The sequence below is a fragment of the Colletotrichum paranaense genome, assembly GCF_030867605.1.
Source record: "Colletotrichum paranaense strain IMI 384185 chromosome Unknown Scaffold_1.1, whole genome shotgun sequence".
Lineage (NCBI taxonomy): Eukaryota > Fungi > Ascomycota > Sordariomycetes > Glomerellales > Glomerellaceae > Colletotrichum > Colletotrichum paranaense.
This window is the reverse complement of record NW_026848959.1, coordinates 3,593,387-3,609,422: the sequence shown is the minus strand read 5'-3', so window position 1 is coordinate 3,609,422 and position 16,036 is coordinate 3,593,387. Positions and strand designations below refer to the sequence as shown.

General features: G+C 54.4%; 5 protein-coding genes across 5 annotated transcripts; 2 read left to right on the top strand and 3 right to left on the bottom strand.

Annotated features, from left to right (window-relative positions):
- Positions 1-1,282: 1,282 nt before the first annotated feature.
- Positions 1,283-7,117, top strand: CPAR01_01275 (fibronectin type III domain-containing protein; the record flags this gene model as incomplete). The annotated part of the gene is made up of 5 exons (XM_060485564.1): positions 1,283-2,037; positions 2,148-2,341; positions 2,402-5,393; positions 5,984-6,283; positions 6,490-7,117. The coding sequence occupies 5 exons, from the start codon at positions 1,283-1,285 to the stop codon at positions 7,115-7,117; spliced, it is 4,869 nt and encodes a 1,622-aa protein (XP_060356421.1).
- A 159-nt stretch (positions 7,118-7,276) lies between these two features.
- CPAR01_01274 (alanine dehydrogenase/PNT domain-containing protein) lies at positions 7,277-8,964 on the bottom strand (the record flags this gene model as incomplete). Its single annotated transcript, XM_060485563.1, has 9 exons — positions 7,277-7,420; positions 7,479-7,600; positions 7,661-7,753; positions 7,905-7,918; positions 7,978-8,057; positions 8,109-8,480; positions 8,538-8,705; positions 8,772-8,858; positions 8,926-8,964. 9 exons carry the CDS (start codon positions 8,962-8,964, stop codon positions 7,277-7,279), a joined length of 1,119 nt encoding a protein of 372 aa, XP_060356420.1.
- A 651-nt stretch (positions 8,965-9,615) lies between these two features.
- CPAR01_01273 (uncharacterized protein) lies at positions 9,616-10,702 on the bottom strand (the record flags this gene model as incomplete). Its single annotated transcript, XM_060485562.1, has 2 exons — positions 9,616-10,037; positions 10,096-10,702. Coding segments are annotated over 2 exons (1,029 nt in total), but the record flags the coding sequence as incomplete, so codon positions are not given.
- A 1,490-nt stretch (positions 10,703-12,192) lies between these two features.
- CPAR01_01272 (uncharacterized protein) lies at positions 12,193-14,067 on the top strand (the record flags this gene model as incomplete). The annotated part of the gene is made up of 1 exon (XM_060485561.1): positions 12,193-14,067. One exon carries the CDS (start codon positions 12,193-12,195, stop codon positions 14,065-14,067), a length of 1,875 nt encoding a protein of 624 aa, XP_060356418.1.
- Positions 14,068-14,481: 414 nt separating this feature from the next.
- Positions 14,482-15,392, bottom strand: CPAR01_01271 (uncharacterized protein; the record flags this gene model as incomplete). The annotated part of the gene is made up of 2 exons (XM_060485560.1): positions 14,482-15,222; positions 15,297-15,392. The coding sequence occupies 2 exons, from the start codon at positions 15,390-15,392 to the stop codon at positions 14,482-14,484; spliced, it is 837 nt and encodes a 278-aa protein (XP_060356417.1).
- Between the last annotated feature and the right edge of the window lie 644 nt (positions 15,393-16,036).

The window sequence follows — 16,036 nt, the reverse complement described above, 5'->3', positions numbered from 1 at the left end:
TGCTGGAGGGAGTGGGAGCTGCTTGCTGGGATGACAAGGTACCCGCCAAATGCCTGGTGTGATGAATTGGACAAGTCGGGTTGCTTTCAGACTTGGTGGGATGGGACCCCCTCATTCCAAGGCCGCAAGACGTCTTCAGGGCATGATAGGTCGCTTTCGTCTGGTTGCCCCTCACTCCAACTCGTTTGCAGGGGACACTCAACAACCAGCCACATCAGCACATGGCCTTGGAGGCGTCTTCAAGTGCAACATCCTGCGGGCGGGAGAGGCAGAGTTAGTGGTGTGGGAGGGTCTCGGATACGAGCAAAAGCTTTCCGGGTTGTTATTGTTGTTGATGATGATGATGATGAAGCTGAATACTCGGCTCACGTAAGAAACTTGACGATGGGCGCTACGTCGGGTGTGGGAATCGGGGCTGTGCGACGTGGCGTTCATCCTTGGGTTCTAGTGAATCTAATTCATTAGCGAGGACTTAGGAGCACCAGGAACCGAAAACCAGAAAACGCCCCAGTTCTGTAGGCAAATCTTGGCATTTTGGCCATGTCATGAAGTGGTAAGGTAAGTCAACCAGAGTTACTAAGGTAGACACTTGAAGTTGTCGATTAGGGAGAATGAGACGCGTTGTGGTCGGGCGGACAGGGGAATGGAAGGCGCCGTGCCATGTGTAACGGAAGATACGGCGCCTCAGGTTAAAGATGAAGGATCTGAGGCTCAAGGTAAGGTACGTCAAGACGCTTGCAACGGCAACTATCCTGGGCACGTCAACACCACAGTCTCATCGTTGGCCCTCATCACCAGCTTTCAATGAGACGGAGACATGGCAGCCTGTCATATGGATATTGTGCTCCATTGCAGTGCTCGGAGGCACGTTACACTCTCTTAGCTACTCCTTTCGAGTGGGTGCATGGAGGGCTGAAAACGAGGCAGCTTCCCCATACTTTAGAGGAAAGACGAACAAGCACCTTGCAAGATATAGGCAATTAACCTTTGATTTCCGTTCGAATGCCACGAGGTTAAAACCATAATTGTAGATAGATACATGCCGTGAATTAGAGATATAAATCAACAAGATCCCGTCACTTCTTCATCGACCTTGTGTTTCCCGTCTTCTCCCTCCCTGCCACTCTCTCCTCCAGACACATTTACTAACAATGCACATCATTTAGGTACATCGTACACACACAACAATAGAGCACACTCTTTCTCTCTCTGTCCGTCATCGCTCCTCACGGGGAAAAGACTCTCGTGCCTCCCTTCTGCACCCCTGCCGGTGTCCAATGCAATGCGGCAATGCCCCTCCCCATCCCGATCTTTTCGAGGCGGCCGGCACTACTTGCCTTACCGCCCCTCCATCTCCCCCAGCGTCAGCGTCGAGCAGTACCAGCTTCCCCCTAGCTGGCCGCTGCCATGCCGCCAGGGCTCCGTGTCAGTGTCAGGTAACCCCCCAATTGCCCCCATCCACACAGTATCAGCCGCTAGCCGCGATACACGGTACAGGGGACTGGTGGACAGTGCCACTGTGAACCGAACAGCAGCGCCAGAGTCTGACGAGTCTGCAATACTGCTAGTACGACTTGTGCCTGGGCTTGTCAACATCGCCGCCGCTGAGAACACAACTGCCGAGATTTTCATCCCTCCTTCTTATTCCCTTCTTGACCGACATATCCTTCCTCCCAACCGACCGCGCCAGAGAGGACTAGCGAAAGGTTTCCTCCTTCGCTTTTCTTCCACTCTTCCGCAACTTCCACTTTCTTTTCTTTCCCGTTTGCCAGCGGCGATGTTATGGACCCTGTTCATGAAATTCCTCCTCGTAAGCTCCCTCATCGCCTGGTGGCTCAAGCGACCGAATAGCCGTTTCCAAAAGTTCGTTCTGGCCGCCGCCAGCCTTGCAACATTCTGGGTTATCGCTCCCATTTACGCACAACTTTGTCTCGCTTGGTCCGTACATTACACCCGTGAGGGTATTCGTTATTGGAGTCTGGATGAGTTGCTTGTGCGGCATGCCAGTATGCTGGTGACTCTCGCCGCGGTCATTTGGTCAGTTTCACCCACGCGCCTCTTCCCCTTCCCCGCCTTGTCCTGCTGTTCGCTAGCGGTCATCTCGACACGTGTGACTCCTCTGGCAACATTTTGCTGACAGTGTGAAGGCTGCTCCATCGCGCCTGGCAGACTCTTTGGAAACCGACAACCGATCTCATCAGCATCCTTGGAGTGGACGTTCCCGAGGCCCCCGATGTATCCTTGGCCGGAATTCGACCCGACGCGGCGACTCTCAACTGGACGCGACCGACGCACAACCGACCTGTACAGAAATTTCTGATCCAGGTCAATGGCGTAAATGGTTGGTCTTTGTTAGACGCCTTAGGTGGTCGTGGAGTACGAAACTGACATATCTTCACAGTTGGCGAATCGAGGCAGGAGGAGACGGCTATTACTGTTACGGGTCTAAGGCCCAATCACTGCTATAATATACGAGTCATTGCCGTTGGACCGAATAACTTCCAGGCAGGTAGCCAGGTCATAAGACTGCGTACCTATCGATCCGACGGACGGCCAGAACTGGGCAACTCGAGACTACCCGACAGTTTCCAAGATCAAGACCCACGACCAGGACAAACTCCGTGCGTTGAAGACAATGGCAGTCGTAGCCAGGTGCCCACCATCGAAGCGGCGCCGTCTCTCGAAGGCGGATCCGCCGCTGCGCGAGACAACACTTCCGGCCAGAGGCGCAACACTGTCAATCGCAGGCACTCCCCGTCCATAGCAAGTCAGGAGCAACCATCAATCAAGGATTTTTCCAGCGACCACCCTGAGGCGTCGCTCAAGGAACTTGCCGACACCTTGGAACGGTCGAGGAAGGAGTTTGTGGAGACAGCATCCTTACATGCAACCGAAGAAAGCGAGTTTAGACAGCTCGAAGAGCGGTTGAAAAAGGAAAAGGAGGAGAAAAAGAAGATTCAGAAAGAGAAGGACGATAACACCGCGCAGTTGAGGCAAAAAGTCAAGTCTACCGGCGAACAGATGAGACAGGCCACCAAGGAGAAGGCGCGGAAGGAGAACCTATTGAAGGAGAAGCAAGAAAAGCGCAAGAAGGCGATGGACAACATCGAGAAATGTGTTGCTGAAGCCAAATCTATGCGCAAAACTCGCGACGGGTTTGCGTCGGAAAAGGAAAGTCTTGCGCAGAGCCGTGATCTCAAGATCAAGCACCTGGATGAGGAGAACTCTGCCTTGCAAGATGAATATTCCCAACTCGAGACCGAATACAAGGAAAAGAAGGAACAACTCAAGGAGCTTGAGGATGCACGCAGAAAGCTGCCTGGTGGCGAGGAAGACGACACTTGGCGAGAGGATGACCGGAAAATGAAGAGAGATTTCGAGATGAAGCGCCGAGAACTTCAGAGTCAACTCATCATGGAGAACAGGAAGGCTCAACAATTTGAGGGTCACATCCACGTCCTACATGCTCAGGTCTACGCCCAGAACCAACAGAGCATGCAATTCTACAATCAGGCGAATTCTTCCGGCGTCGAATTTGATCCGAACGCCTCGGCACAAATTAAGCGTCGAAGTCGCACCGGCAATGCTCTTCCCAACACCGTCGCATCGCCCACGGGCCCTTTCTCAGCCTCGGATTCTCCCTTCGACCCTCCGATCGGGTTCACCAGTCGAGCCCCGTTCTCGCACTTCTTGGATATGTCCGGAGGCGAGGCCTTTGCGAGCGACCAATTCTCTGATGCTGATATTAGGGCTCTCACAGGGAACGCACCACTCAGCCCTACGGCGGCTGCCCTGCTACCTTCTGGCATCTTGGGTGACGACGAACCTAGCAGCCCTGACTCTCTCTCGCGCAGAAGCCCGTTTGTTCCGGGGTACGAAGATGACGCTCAGTCGCCAGGATCGTCCAGACGCTCAAATAGTGTTCCTTCTAGCCCACCTGGATCATCGCATGTCACCGCTTTCCCACCCTTTGCACCCGACAACGGTGATCCCTCGTCTCTCAAAGACATTACGTCCTCGCCTGGGGGACAGCCATCGCCAGCTGCAAATGGACACCGGTTCACGGACCTAATTCATTGGCACAGAACTAAAGGCTCTAAAGCTGCTGATGACGGTGGCCCCATGCTGGGTAGCCTAAAGCATGGCCAGAGTCAGTCCTTCCCTCGGCAGACCGATGAACTGGATGGAACCAATCGACGCCGAACCAGCTTCTCATCCTACACCCAGAACCGGAACTCTGCTGGACCTGACACTCTTGAGGCGGCGAGTGCATCGAACCTGGGACGCAGCATGTTTTCATCGGCTCGCAGGTTGATACCATGGAATTCGTACGGGGACCGAGATCCAAGCAGCCCTAGACCGGCTTCCATGGCCTCGGCGGACTTGCCACGACCGTCCACCGACAGCGGATCCATTTGGAATCATCCAGCTGATCGAGGAAACCGATTTTGGTCACCAGCTGACGGGCGTTGGGCGTCACGAACTCCATCTAGACGACCCTCGCTCCACGGCTCGCCAGCGGCTCTCAAAACGACACTGGCTTCAGCCGAAGACGAGATCCTGGATCATGAAGCCTTGAATGATCCTCAAGTCTCGCCCAGTCAGGTTGGCGTCATTGGCAGTCGACCACCAGCCAGTAAACAGAACTCAGACAACAAATCCTTGTTGAGCAAGAGCTTGAACCCAGCAGCGCCGACCTTCTCTATTGGGGGACTATTCCGCAGTAAGGATAAAGAAAGTGACTCAGGCAAAGAGAAGGACAAGTCAAAGTCCAAGGACAAAACTAAGGACAAAGCCAAAGACAAGGACGCAAAGGAAAAAGGCAAGACGAGGGATGTTTCTACGCCCAGCCTAGACCTGCCGCAAGGCTACGATGCGTCTCCAACAGAGTCCAGAAAGTCCCGCGATGCCTTCTCTGTCCACACACAGGCATCGGTCACCGAATCTCGGGAGTCTTTGACCCTTGATAGGGCAGTCTCCAATACACTTTCTGACTCCAATATCAAGGACCAGGAGAACGCCTACAGGAAGCTCTTCAGGAAAGGCAGCTCCAGCAAGTTCAGTCTTTCGTCTCGTCTAAGCAAGGACTCGAGTCTCTTTAAGAAAGGGCCTGGGAGCACTACGAACTCGGACAAGAACTTGTCTGCGGATCGATCCAGCTTTGGTGACATTGACGACTTTGGCGAGGAGGGGTTGCTTGGACGAAGCTATGAAAGCGTCACCAGCAGCCCATCCGCAGGCCCTGCCAAATCCAGAGACGCCAAGGAAAGCAGAATTTCTGGCTGGAGCAGTAAGTTTTCTATGAAGAAGAAAGGCAAGGATAACCGAGAAAGCCTTGAGTTCCACCAGGTTACCCCCGAGGGCGAGGTCGAGGGAGAAGACAAGAAAGACGAGTGAATCCAGCGGATCTGTCGGGGTCAGACAGTCGAAGCGATGTAGTGTTTTGCAAAAATCAGTAAAAATAAAAGATTAGGCGTTCCAAAAGCAACATTGTCTCAGACACAGATAATCGAGTGAAAATGACCGGATACCCATCCAATCTACTATTTTTGGGTAACACTTGGCTAGAGTAATACGGAGCACTGTGAAACCTCAATATACTTACGCCAAATGCTGTTCAGGCGGCTGCTATCTTAGTGTCTAGGTGTTGCGTTGACGTTTGCTCACTCACATTGACACCAAGTAAGGTAGGCGGTGAGCCTAACAGCCGGCGGCAGAAAGTCTCAATTGCCAAGCTCCTTCCGAAAGCACGGGTCACATTTCGCGAGAGGAACGAACGGGTAGCTGTAGATTTACCCACCCAGATCGAACCACCCGCGCAAACCCGCCGCCCTCTGGGAATCTGCCGACGGAACCATTGAACGAAATTCAAGTGACACGATTTGTCGTCATACATCCAACGAGGACGTACAATCGAGTTCAAAGCCTCGTTGTCGTTTTGACGAATCCGTACAACAATCTCTCTACGAACTGTCATCGGAAGAAACAAACCGGGCCGCCCGACCCTCCGAAAACGCCGGCCGTCCACCTTCCAACACTTTCTTCCCCGATCCCTCGACCGACCAGACGGCCGACCCGAGCAAGCGGACACTCTTTCACTTCCCATAATCTTTCTTCCGCCAATTGATGGCCGCGATGGCGGCTCAGAACCCGACCGGCGGCGCCCCCGCGGGCCTGCCGATGCCCTCGCGCAACCCGCTCCCCCTCTCGGCCTCCCAAGAGGCGCAGATCAGAGACATTTACCACGCGCGCGTGCGAAACGCCTGCGCACCCGAGATCAAGGGTTCGTTCTTCCCCTGAAGTCACCTCATACCGTTGTCCTCTCTTCTTTCTCTGTAACTCTCTCCGGAGATAATGCCCTCCTTCAAGTCCCCATTCTCCCGAAGCCTATCATAGCCCGTCCCTTGCAAATCCTCCACGTCAAGAAGCTTCCTTGCAAAGAAAGAAACGCCGGAAAAATATAGACACTAACAAACAAAAAACCATCAGCCTTTGCAGACTGCGCCCTGAACCGCACCTTCACCGTCTCCTTCGTCTGCCGCACCCAGCTCCGCGCAATGAACGGTTGCATGAAGGCCCACGCCACCCCGGAGGAGCACGACGCCGCGCGCGAGGAATGGTTCGCCAAGCGCATGGAGCGGCAAAAGGAGCGCGAGCGCAAGGCCGTGAAAAAGGCGCAGCAGGAGGACTTTATCCGCGAGTGGTGGGGCCTGCCCGAGAAGGACGCCGAGACGAGGAGGAAGGAGGAGGAGAAGATGAGGCTGGGCGAGCGCGTGGGCGGGTACGCTGCGAGGGATCGGAAGAGTGTTACGGCGGAGGAGAGGCGGTGATGGCTGGAGGACTGACTGATATGGGAGAGGAGGTCGTTCGGGGAGGTGGCGCGGATTTTGCCCGTGTCAAGGAAGAAAAGGGGGAGGGAGATGCATATGTTGGGCGTTCTGGATTTATGGTTTGGGACACCCTGCTCTATGGCGCGGCCATTCGGCTTGTACAAATACACACACAAACACAACATTTCACATCATGTAGACTATATCAATCCAAAAAGGGGGGCCGAAGCCTAGAGATGGCGGTCATTGTCACGGATACCAAAATGGCCTCAAGTTTCCAGCTCTAGCTGGGTGTATCATTCCTCGAGTCTGTTCGCTCATGATCTAAGCTTTTTGATCTATTTGGCAACCTGGCTTGGGTATGCCCGTTTTCTTCATAAGATCCTCCACCCCTGAAAACGCCGAATTCCATTCTAGAAACAAAAGTACGACCGAATAGGGGTCCACTAGGCCTCTCTCTTCTGAAGCTCGGCGGGGAGCAGGGCGACCTTGTCCTGGAAGAGCTTCTCGGCGCGGGCCCAGACGGAATCGTTGCGCCAGTCCTTGAGGTTCAGGAGGGTAGGCAGCAGGTCGTTGCTGAAGGCCTCGCTCTGTCATTCATGTCAGCTTCACTTCCCGCGAATGCATTTCCAGCGTTGCCAAACTTACAGACTCCCTCGGCAACAAAGACGGAAGGTGGTCGATGGAGATGACGCTCAGGGGAGGGTTCTCCAGTCCCTCGACGGGGACGGTGGGCTTGTCGAAGGTGGTAGCCACGGTGTAGACGGGGACTATGAGTAAATGCATTGTCAGCATTGTCTAATTGATAGAGCCGTCTAAAGGTGACTTACTCGGGTTGTGGGGGTTGGTGGTGTCAGCAGAAACATCGCAAATCACGCTGAGGTTTCTACCGGGGACCTGCAGAGACTCGCGGTTGAGGAAAGCTAGAAAAGTATTGTCAGCTTACGGCCCCGCCAATCGTACGCTGTGTCAACCAATTCATGATCATGACTCCACGAGTTGATCACGTAACTCCTTTTCCAAGAGAGCATGCCAACAGATGCTTGACACCGGATTGAAAGGGTAGTAACATACGGGGAATAGGTTGGCTATGGGAAACATGTGTTAGTACAAGCTCAAAATTGGGGTTATTCCCAAAGAGACGTACCTGAGGTAGATGCAGTTGACGAAAATGTCGGCATCCGTGATCTCCTTGTAAGGGCCGGGGTTCTTGGTCTCCTCCATATCCTGCAGCTCATGTTAGTGCGTGTTGCGATGACCAAGTTGGGAATGACTTACCCAGCGGACGATATCCTCAACACCGGCTCTCTTGGCCATCTCAACGGCACCGGAACCGCAACGTCCAAGAGCACCAATCACAATGACTCTGGGCTTGCGACCAGCCTTGGCAATACCCTCGTCCAAGGCCTTCTTGACATCGACGATGAGAGCATCCTCATTGGGGTACGCCTCGACGGCAGGGAAGGGCTCGCCAGGGTGGGTGAGCTGCCAGGCCCAGTTCTCGAGAGCAAGAGCAGCGCCAGAGAAACCAGCGTGGAAACCGAAGGCTGCGACTCTGCGACCGGACTCGTTGGCCAAGAACTCGAGGTCGAGAAGAGTGCCGCCGCCACGGGGGAAACGGCCGAGTGTCTTCTCCCAGCCACCTTGGTTCTATAGCTTGGTTAGCGAGCTCTCTGGTGGTATCCAGCTCAATTGGGGCTTGTATACCTTGTAGACGTGGAGGAATGTGACGTGGACATGCTTGAGAGGGAACTCCTTCTCCTCAAGCTCCTTGAGACCGACGATGATCACGTCCGATGGGGCTGACTCCCAGGAGTATTCGGGCACAAGGGTTGCGCCAGCGGCTTCGAACTCGGCATCGTCAAAGATGCGAACCTGGGGATCGTCGGGTCAATAATTCGTCCCTCGCGAAAGACAGATAGTACATCGGCGAGAACGTACGGGGCTCCTTTCAACTCTGACTTCGTAGCCGGCCTCAACCAGCTTGCGAGTAGTGGTGGGGGTGAGGGCGCTCCTGTGTTCCAAGGGCTGACGTCAAAAGTTAGCTATCTCTGAATACCCAAAGTCAATGTTGGTTTGCAGAATCATTGCACACCTTGGTTTCGGATCGGAGGTGAAGAATAGTGTGGGCCATGTTTGCGACTTGGATTGAAATGTTTGCGACTACAATTGATTGCTGTTGCTGGAGAGGAAACTACGAAAGTTCGAGGCGGGAAGGTTGAGGATGATGAAAGTTGAGTGTGGGGCAATGACTCCAAAACATCCCACCTTGTGTGTGACTCTTCTGTCCTGTATCCGTAGGGGACTGATTATTTCACCGCTTATCGGAGCGCGGGGTAGGCCTGGTACCTATGGGATGGCAGTTGCCAGTGAGGTGAACCCAATTTCTTCCCTTCTTTGTTTGGCCATCCAGGCGAATAGAATCTCTGCCTCCGACGGATGAGATTTTTTATTTTCTCATTTTTTTTTTTTTTTGGCGACATTCTGCCAAGCATGAACTTCCACCACTCACGCAGCAGCGGGTGACGCCATGCAGGTACCGGCCGAAGCTGCACCGTCGTCTCCAACGCTCTCTCGCTTTCGGGCAGGTCACCAATGGGCCAATCAGACGGAATCGCCGATATCGCTTGACCTTGATATTTCCATGCTTTCCATGGCACTTGATGACCATGCATAGGTATTGTACATTGAGAAAACATTGATCGAGGTTTCCTGAATCAACGTTGTCTAGATTTGGTATTCAGTCTCTACACCGATGCTCTAAGGTAGCATGGTGCATTCGTATCTAAAGCCGCGGCATGAATTTTGAGTCTCCCAATAATTCAAGTACACCCTCAGCTACACCCCAGGACATCTCGAACCCCCTGCCCCCCAGACCATAAGCATGGATTATGGTGCGCTTCTCTCCCACCTCTTCTCTTTCCAGCCTCATGCCGCCCTTTCGAGTCGGCCGTCGGCCTACGACATCTTTGAGGACGCGAAACTCACCATCGTCCCCAAGGATCTTAGGATATGTAGCAGCGAAGTGTTTGAGGAGCTCCTCCCGCACTTCTGGCGACGGTTCAGTGTCCCAATTGTCAGGTTCCTTTGTGCCACCCACGATCGTGCCGCCATCGAAATTTCGAGGCACGCAGAATGTCCAAGATCCATCAGCATTCTGTCTTGTCACGGTTGCTGGGCTGAAGTTGGCGACAGCACACGTTTGACCTGAAGAACCTCATCAGCAAAGTCGCCAAAGTAAGTTGGATGTCAGTGGCCGATATACCTCTCGTGATGAATGAGTTTGGGTCACCAAATCCGAAACCAGAGCAGTTGACTACATGTCTCACGTTCGGCAACTCTTTCAGTGAGAAAGCCTCACGGGGATCCCTGAGTTCTCTGCGGAAGATTTGGCCGCCATTCCAGGAGAACTTGCGAAGGAGGAAGGAGCAGTAGACCATGGGGTTCACACACCATGTCTTGTACTCGCATCCCCACTTCACCTTGTCATCTGGGTATTCGGTTGGGTTCAGGAGCCGGAAGTCTACCAGTCCCAAGCTCTGGGCCTTTTCCTCGCTGAGAGCTTGGTATTGTGGCGGAGGATCATCGAGGTATTCAATACCAGGCATGAAAGTAATACCGGCTTCAGGATTGCTCTTCACCTGGGACTCCATGTGCCGGAACGTTCTGAGGGCCATCGCATGATCGCGCTGTTCCATCTCGTTGGCCGGTATGACCCAACGGTTGTGAGCGCCGCCCCATTGTGAGGTGTAGTTGATTGAAGCTTTGCTGTCAACGGTCTCAAACGGACTCGGGAAATCCTTGGCCACTATTGCTACTTTATGGCCCTCTTGCTGAAGCCTTACAGCAGTGCTCAACCCGATCACACCGGCTCTGTCTTATGTTAGCGACCACTCAGATCTGAAGAGGAGGAAGGGTGCTTTGGTACCCAATCACCACGATTTGTGCCATCTCGCAAAATTATAAACCTGCTGAATACTGGGGGGAGGGGGCGTCAACCGTGTCAAAATGGTCGATGACAAAAGTTGTGAGTAGTACCATGAAAACTAAGTCGGCTTCTTACACGGAGCGAAATCGACCTACTCGGATGGCGGGTCCACCAACAATAGAATATAGTGCGCCGACCATCGGAGACAGTATCGGCGACGCCCGGCCCCAGATGCATCGCCCGAGCCCGGGGACTCCGGTCAAGAAACCGACAGAATCTCTAGTTAGCCAACCGATCACGGCCGGTCTTTTTCCCGATCGCCTTCACCTTCCTCCCACCCATTGGTGCTTCACGGCAACCTTCGAGCTAGGCGCTGAACCACAGTACCCCAAGACACCTCCACCCTTGGAAATGTTGCTTGCTTATGACCGTCTCATCAATCCACAAGACGCAAGACCGAAACCTATAAGTTGTCTCACGGGCAGACCCATGACTTCCTGGACCGAAAAGCTGACCTTTGTAAAAACAGAGATGGGTCGATGATTCTTTTCTTTCGAAGCCATGTGGAACGTGGACACGCACTTTGAGCACTTCCCACACGATCGGCGGATGCAATGTGCCTCAACGGCCCCGGCTGGGACAGGGTAGTCTCCCGCGTTACATTCTCGCTTCGATGCCCGAAGACCTTGCACCGTCGGCATTATCGCAAATCCCCAGAAACCCCATGCCCAAAGGAAACATCAAGGGCGGTCAGAGTTCAACAAGATCAATAGAGTGACCAGCCAATTTGGGGAGCTTAGCCAATGGCACGAAGTCTCCCGCCGAACCAACCCCGCGCGCCTGTCTCTCACCACCCTGGTCTCGGCGCCTAGAATGCAGTGTGATTGTCTGGCTGATTGGCCCAGCCTGCAACCTTTCACAATCTATTTTCGTCTACCCATTTCGACCACCACCATCCTTTCCCCCCTTCCGGCCGCCCCTCCATCCTCTCTTTGGCTTCACGGTTCACCCACTCACCGCGGCCCGTCTGTCGAGAAGCCCAGCGCTTACACTGGCCTTCCTGTGGGTGACCTGCCGCCCTGTACCACGCGCAATAGTGCCGCTGTTTCAAAGGGGGGAGGAGAGTAAGGTAATTCGTATATACACTCTCTTGGTATCTTTGGTAGTCGTATGTTTACACGGCTTTTCTCTTCCTTTCATCTGTGCTGTCTACCTAGTACTGCAATAATAAACTTGTTTGTTGTTTGCTTGGTGCCCACTGGGTTGGATATCATGCATCGGTAGCAGCTGGACTACCTGTTCTTCATTCCTTTCAGGCCACTCCCCCCTACCCCCATATTTCGTGACCAGACTTAAATATCATTAACACGCCGGGGGAGAAAAAAATCAACGACAACATTCGATTCGAGATAATCCGCCCCAGCATAGCCCAGTATGTCGTCGTCGACACAGCCACCCTCTGGAGGGTACTCACTCTTCCCGAACCCCAACTCCAAGCCCCCAACAATAAGGAGGCCGGCATCTCGAACTCGAAGATCAGAATCGCGTGAGCGGCCCCGGGCTGTGTCTCCTGAGAGCGTTCACCACGTCGATCAAGCGTCTCCACCGCATCACGGAAGACAGACGCCGCAGCAGAGAGTCCAAACACCGGTTGAGCGATCGCAAACTCCACAAAGCATCCGCCAGGCCCCATCAGGTGAACAGCAGCAATATCAACATCCCTCGCCGCGTAGTCGCGAGCTGCCGGCCCTGCCCCCGCCGTCGGCCACGGAGGCTTCGCCCATCCAAAGGCCCCCTCCCGTCGCCGATATCCCGCCCCGGTCAGATACCGCCTTCTCACAAGCACATACGCTTGTACGGAATAATAGCACGCGGTCCAGAAGCTCGATAGCAAAGCTTCCGTTCCCCGAGGAACCCTCGTCGTCTTCACAAGAACAGCCTGCTCTCCGATCCATCTTCCCTCAGTATAACCCGGAAAGGCCTCTCAACCAACAAGACTACTTCCCAACGCAAACAAGCCCAACTCATATCCCACGGGCTGTGATCAACCGGACAACATGGTATCCGAATCCCCAAGAAGCGGAAGGTCAAAATGATCAGCACAGGAGTCCTCCCATGAGGAGTCCCCTGAGCGGGGGCTCAGCGCAAAGATGGCCAAGGAGACAGATCGAGCCTCCCATCATCCCAAGTGTCTCATCAAATGAGCACATGAAGAGCCTGTGGAAGGTCTCCAACGGATGGAAAGCACCTCCTTCAGAAGGCAGAGTGTACTGCATGAAGCTGTCCCAGGAGAAGGACGCACCCGTGTACACACTCTCCTCGACATCACAGCCCTTTTACAACATCCGCCTCGACCCCACATCTGCATCAGCATACGTCACTCTCAGCCGTCACGACCCGGCCAAGGTCTACAAGGCCCCGAACCCCATGGCAAGCTCGTCAGCGAGCAGCATCCTCTCCGGCGTCGTCGGCCACAAGGACAGCAGCAACAACGGTAAAGGCGCCGAGAGCAAGCACTGGCAGGAAGTCCTCACCACCACATTGGAAGAGGAATCCCGCAAGCACCCGCCCAACGACGGCCTCGTCGCCCTCCTCTACCCGCTGGCGGCCGCCAAGATGGCCCTCGACAAGCCGGGCGACATGAACGCCATCATGACGGCCGAGACGGAGTGCGCCCGCCTCGTCTGGGACGAGGACTCCCGCTCGCACTTCCTCGTCCACCCGGCCCTCGCCACCCCCTTCTGCGTCACCATTGAGCGCTCACCCGCCTGGAGCCGGGTCGAGTACACGCTCGAGCACCACGAGTCGCCGCAGCACCTCGCCAAGCTGACGCGTGACGGCACGGGCGGCGGCTACCTCGAGGTCGACACGGCCATCGCCGCAAAGATTGACAGCTTCTTCATCGTCGACGTCGCCGTCGCGGCGCTCATGCTCGTCGCGGCGGCGGACGAGAAGAACACCAAGGTCGAGACCTTTGAGCCGCCCCCGGCGCCGCACGATCCTGTCGGTGGCAGCGGCCGCGACAGCCGGTTGAGCAAGAGGGAGGAGAAGAAGAGGGCCGCGGCGGCCGCGCGCAGGGGCAAGATGGAGGAGTTTGAGATTGACGTCGAGAGCCAAGACAGCAGCTTCGCGAAGCTGGAGCAGGTCGGCAAGGAGACGCGCGACAGGCTGCCTTGGCCTTTAAGAGCGCTGTTCAAGGTTGTGGCTGGGCTGTTCAAGTGCCTCGTCTGGCTGCTGACGATTGGCTTCAAAGCCCTCGCTGCCATTGTCAAGGGGCTTGCCAGGTGCGTTGGTGTCAAGTCCAAGTGACTTCCGAGCAAAAGAGCAAAATGATGAATACGGGAATGATGAGGAAGGAGATGAGATACCACTTTTGAGCTGATGCATTGTTCTCGTACTGGTTTCGTCTCTCAAGGGTTTAAGGGGTTGATGGAATAATGGGAATTTTCCTTATGAGACCCCTATCCAGGGATAGGATAGGGAGCGATGATATTCCTTCTTTGTACATGTAAATCTATACTCCGGGGTGTCCTTGGGTATCGCATGACGACTTCTCTGAGCAAGGGTAGGAGGAGGTCCATCCTTCCCCGTAGCCGCCGCTCAGAATGTTAGGATTTGAAATGAAGACACGATAAAAAAACAACCAAAAACCCCAATTTTCAACCATGCTTTTTGTGTTCGCCAACCATTCTTTTGAAAGACGCTGAATTTGTAGGAAACCTTTCACCTCTTGCGTGCCCGGACCATAATCTTCTTGCCCTTTCTCGTCGTGCCGCCCGAGGTTGCACTTTTGGCCATCTTTGCCCGCTGTATCTCAAGACCCTGCTCCGCCTTGGTCAAGACTTTGAGCTTCTTCTTGGCATTTTGTAGTTGCAGCCGTAACCGCGACAGCTGCTTTTCCCTGCTCTCTGCGGCATCTTCGTCGTCATCGCCATCCTCGGCGTCACCGAACCCGTCAAACTCGTCCTCGTCCTCGTCGTCCAGGTCCATCGCTGCCTTCTCGGCGGACTTTGCCTTGGCTTCCGCCTCAGCAGCATCCAGAAAGACAATCTTTCTCGGTCCAGTGGGTTTCCTGGCACTTTCTTTGGCATCGCTGTCGGAGTCCAAGTCGTCGTCGTCGTCGTCGTCGTCGCCGTTGTGGTTCGCCGCATCGATGCCGCCAATTAGGACAATCTGCTCCTCCAGACGTCTCACCTCCTTGGAGATGACGTTGCGCGTGGTGCGTATGTAGCCGACGTCTTGTGTCTTGAGAAGCCGCACCGTGTCCATGTCCATGGCCTTGTTGCCGCGGTCACCAGCGACGGTACCGGACCACTTCCTGCCGTCCTTGAGGCGCGAACCCATGGAGTTGCGGCTGAGCATGCCAAAGTAGAATTCATCTTCGTTTCGGTCGGCGGCCTTTTCGCGCAGAGATTTGATCGTAGCCTTCTTCTTGTTGTAATCCTTGGCACGGAGGGAGTAATCCTATAGGCGTAGAATGAGTAGTTAGTAAGACTATCTCGACAAGCAGTTGTTGTAGAGCGTCTTAGACGACGAACCTTGTGCTTCTCGAGGAGGCCAAAACGTTGGCGCTCCAGAGGCTGAGCGCGCTCCCTGTGGGAGCGACGCTGAACAGCATTACGCATAGAAGACATGATTGTTTGGCGTTGAGGTTGTGCAAACAACAGAATCTCTTTTCGCGAAAAAAGCTGCTCGGCCGTTCCCTGGAGGCGACGAAAGTGCACCGACGATCCTGGGCCGCCTGGGCAAGGTGGGATGCGGCAGAAATTTGAAAAATTTAGGCGGTCAAGCAAGGTAGTGCAGGTAAAGCTCCAGCCACAGGCTTGCCAGAGTGTGGCTGACGGCTACGGGCCCCCGAATTTGCTTCCGTCAAAAAGTGGAAAAGACCGAAAAAGCTCGGCCCGGTGGGGTATGCCAACTGTCTCAGATTCGGGACCGCCGTTTTCAGCCACTCTCCCCCACAAGTCGCCTTTTCTTCCCACTTCCCATTCTCCACTCCGTATGCGCCTTCGGCCGACGTCAACTCAGTTAAGTCAGTTTCCTCCCAAAGCCCACGTTCCTTGAAACATGTCAGGTGCCTTGAAACGACGCGCTCTTGTTGGCTTGAGCCATCACCTCCACCTACCTGCCTAGTCAGAATGCGACGGCTCGTGGTGAGCATTCTATCTAGGTTTAAGGCAGTTGGAATGGCACATTTTTCCGGCCTCTAAGAAGTAGTCAACGATTCATAATGACATGGGTGGTCCTCCCTTTGGATTCTGCTTTGGATTCTTCCCTA